Below are 2317 nucleotides of genomic sequence, written 5' to 3' on the forward strand. Positions count from 1 at the left end.
CGCCCCTCCCCACACCCTCATCCCGGGTGGGGCTGGGGTGTAGCGGCCGCCAGATGCTTCGCAGTGCGGATGGAGAGACGATTCAGCTGAGGCTCCGGGGCAGAGCAGTGGCACGCTCGCTGTTATTTGTTGAAGCCAGCTCCTAAAAAAGCCCCCCAAAGCTCCCCAGGGAGCCTGAAGGACATTCAGGGGAGCGGGCAGGGCCCTTCGGCAAGCCCCCTTCGCTTTCTCTAAGCAAAGCACAAACAGGGCTTTTGGTTTAAAGGTCTCCCTTCAAGCAAAACAAGCACCGGATCCTTTAGCTCACAGGATTTGGAAAAAAAAACCGCCAGCATCCCTGGACCCTCACGGGATCACCGCAGATCCCGGCCGGTGGCCGCTGGGGAGGATTCACGGCAGGGAGGAAACGCCGCTCCAGCGCATTCGAGGGAACTGAGCCGTCGCAAACCTGGTGTTGAGAGCAACAAGAGCGTTCCCCTCCAGCCAAATCCAGCACAGGAAGCACAGTCCCTGGGTTCTCATTAAGCAGTCGGTCGTATTCGGCAAGTCCTGATTAGCCGTGGTTACCCTCCGCGAACCCCCCTTCTGTGTTATTGTTTAGCCTCAGAGCGATGGGCACGGGGATGCAGCCTGGGCCCTGCCGGTGACGGGAACAGTCAAGACACCAAAAGGGATCTGCAGCAAACCAAAACTGTTTGATTGACGAGGCGGGGGGGGGGAAAGTCCAAAGCTTCAGCTTGGAAAAAACAAGCAAATAACAACAACCCCAGGGCAAATACTTGTATTTGCTGTGATGTCCGAGTATTGTGTTTCAGTATTTTTGGAAGTGAAAAGATGTTTTGCCGGGTAAGCCTTTCCTGGGTTAATTCAGGGGGGTTGCATCATCTCAGAGCTGGAGAGAATGTTTTTCACCCTGTCGAGCAAAACCGACCCCGAAACCTGGCACTCACGGGCAGCGCTCAGAAATCGGGCGGTAGAGGGAGGCGGAACATGCTGCTGCTGGAAGGCAAGATCCCAGCAGGGCTGGGGCAGGGCTGCTGCCGACCCTCGTGCCTTGTCGGTACCTTTCCAACCCGCTCCATTTTATTCCACCTCGAAAGAGGGACGAGAGCGACCCATTAAAAACAAGCCGAGGGGGACGGTGCCAGCAGGCTGGACAGCCGCAAGCCCAGGCGCTCGCCCAGGTATTGTTTAATTTATTAGGGACGTAGCCTCTGTTCCTGCCTGTTCGCTCCTTTTTCCAGATCACCGGTGAGCGGCACAGCCAGTTCTCCTCGGCGGCCCGCGGGTCACTCCCTGCATTGTCAAAATTCACCGTCGATTCCTGCTCTCCACGTCCTTGCTGCCCTTTCGCGGCCCACGAGAGCTCCTCTCGTCGGTGGCACTGAGCTCTCCTGGGCTGGGGCATGAGCGTCCGCCTCTCTAAAGCACTGGAGAGGGTTTCCTTAAGAAACAAAACAAACAAAAAAGGCTCACAGGAGGCAAATGAGCAGAAATTTTCCATTCCAGGGTAGGTGAGAGCGCAGGATGATCTGGCCAAGTGTGGTGGGATGGAGACATCCCCCACTCCAGACCTTCTGCGGGTGGCTGAAGCCCAAACGTTGGTGATGAGCATCCCCCAAGGCTGGGCAGCTCCTAAGCTCTAGCTCAGGATAACGTACCTCATCTGAAAAGAGCTTCACGGGAAACGCTGAAGAAGTAGCAGAGGGTCTGGTTGGGTGTCCTCAAGCATTTGGGACACGGGGAGGAAACATCAGCCGGTTCCCCCGAGCAGTTGGTTCGTCACCCCTCTGCCACGCTTTTCCCCAGCTGCGGTTTCTCGTGCAGCTTCATGCCCTGGGTTTGGATTGTCCCAGGACCATGTTGCTCCATGGAGAGCGAGGACCTGGCCTTTGTGGGACCTCTGCGCTCTGTGGGTTGATGTGAAGACAGACCAGAGCGGGGAGTGACCACGTCACCCACCCAGGCGCACGTGCACTGCTCCATGGGTACACCGCCGAATATCAGGACTCAGCACCGCAGCGGTGACAGCTGGAGCTGGTTTTACCAAACCAGCAGGTTCCCACGCCACGTCCAACGCGGTTGGTGGAAGCTCCCCTTGCACGCGCACCTTTCGACCTGAAGTCACCATGGGATATTTGCAGATGGATATCACCCTTCCTGTCCCTGAATACTACCTCGGCGAGACCCCGGCAGGGGCTCCCAAACTTTCCCCACGGCCTGGTGATGCCTGGGGAGGGAGAAGAAGCCTCCTGCAACCATGGCCACGTTCCTCCAGGCACTCACTGTGCACCGTATCGGCCACCTCCAGTATCCC

General features: G+C 57.5%; 1 protein-coding gene across 1 annotated transcript in view; it reads right to left on the reverse strand.

Annotated features, from left to right (window-relative positions):
- Window positions 1-2317, reverse strand: part of TRAM2 (translocation associated membrane protein 2) — a 21745-nt gene that overhangs the window by 18668 nt on the left and 760 nt on the right. The window contains exons 2-3 of the mRNA XM_009319750.1: window positions 1250-1444; window positions 350-448 (exon numbers count right to left, since the gene is read on the reverse strand). Of these exons, the coding sequence (XP_009318025.1) occupies window positions 350-448; window positions 1250-1444 (294 nt within the window). The remainder of the gene's footprint in view (window positions 1-349; window positions 449-1249; window positions 1445-2317) is intronic.

Source organism: Pygoscelis adeliae, unplaced genomic scaffold (assembly GCF_000699105.1).
Source record: "Pygoscelis adeliae isolate BGI_AS28 unplaced genomic scaffold, ASM69910v1 Scaffold121, whole genome shotgun sequence".
Classification (NCBI taxonomy): Eukaryota; Metazoa; Chordata; class Aves; order Sphenisciformes; family Spheniscidae; genus Pygoscelis; species Pygoscelis adeliae.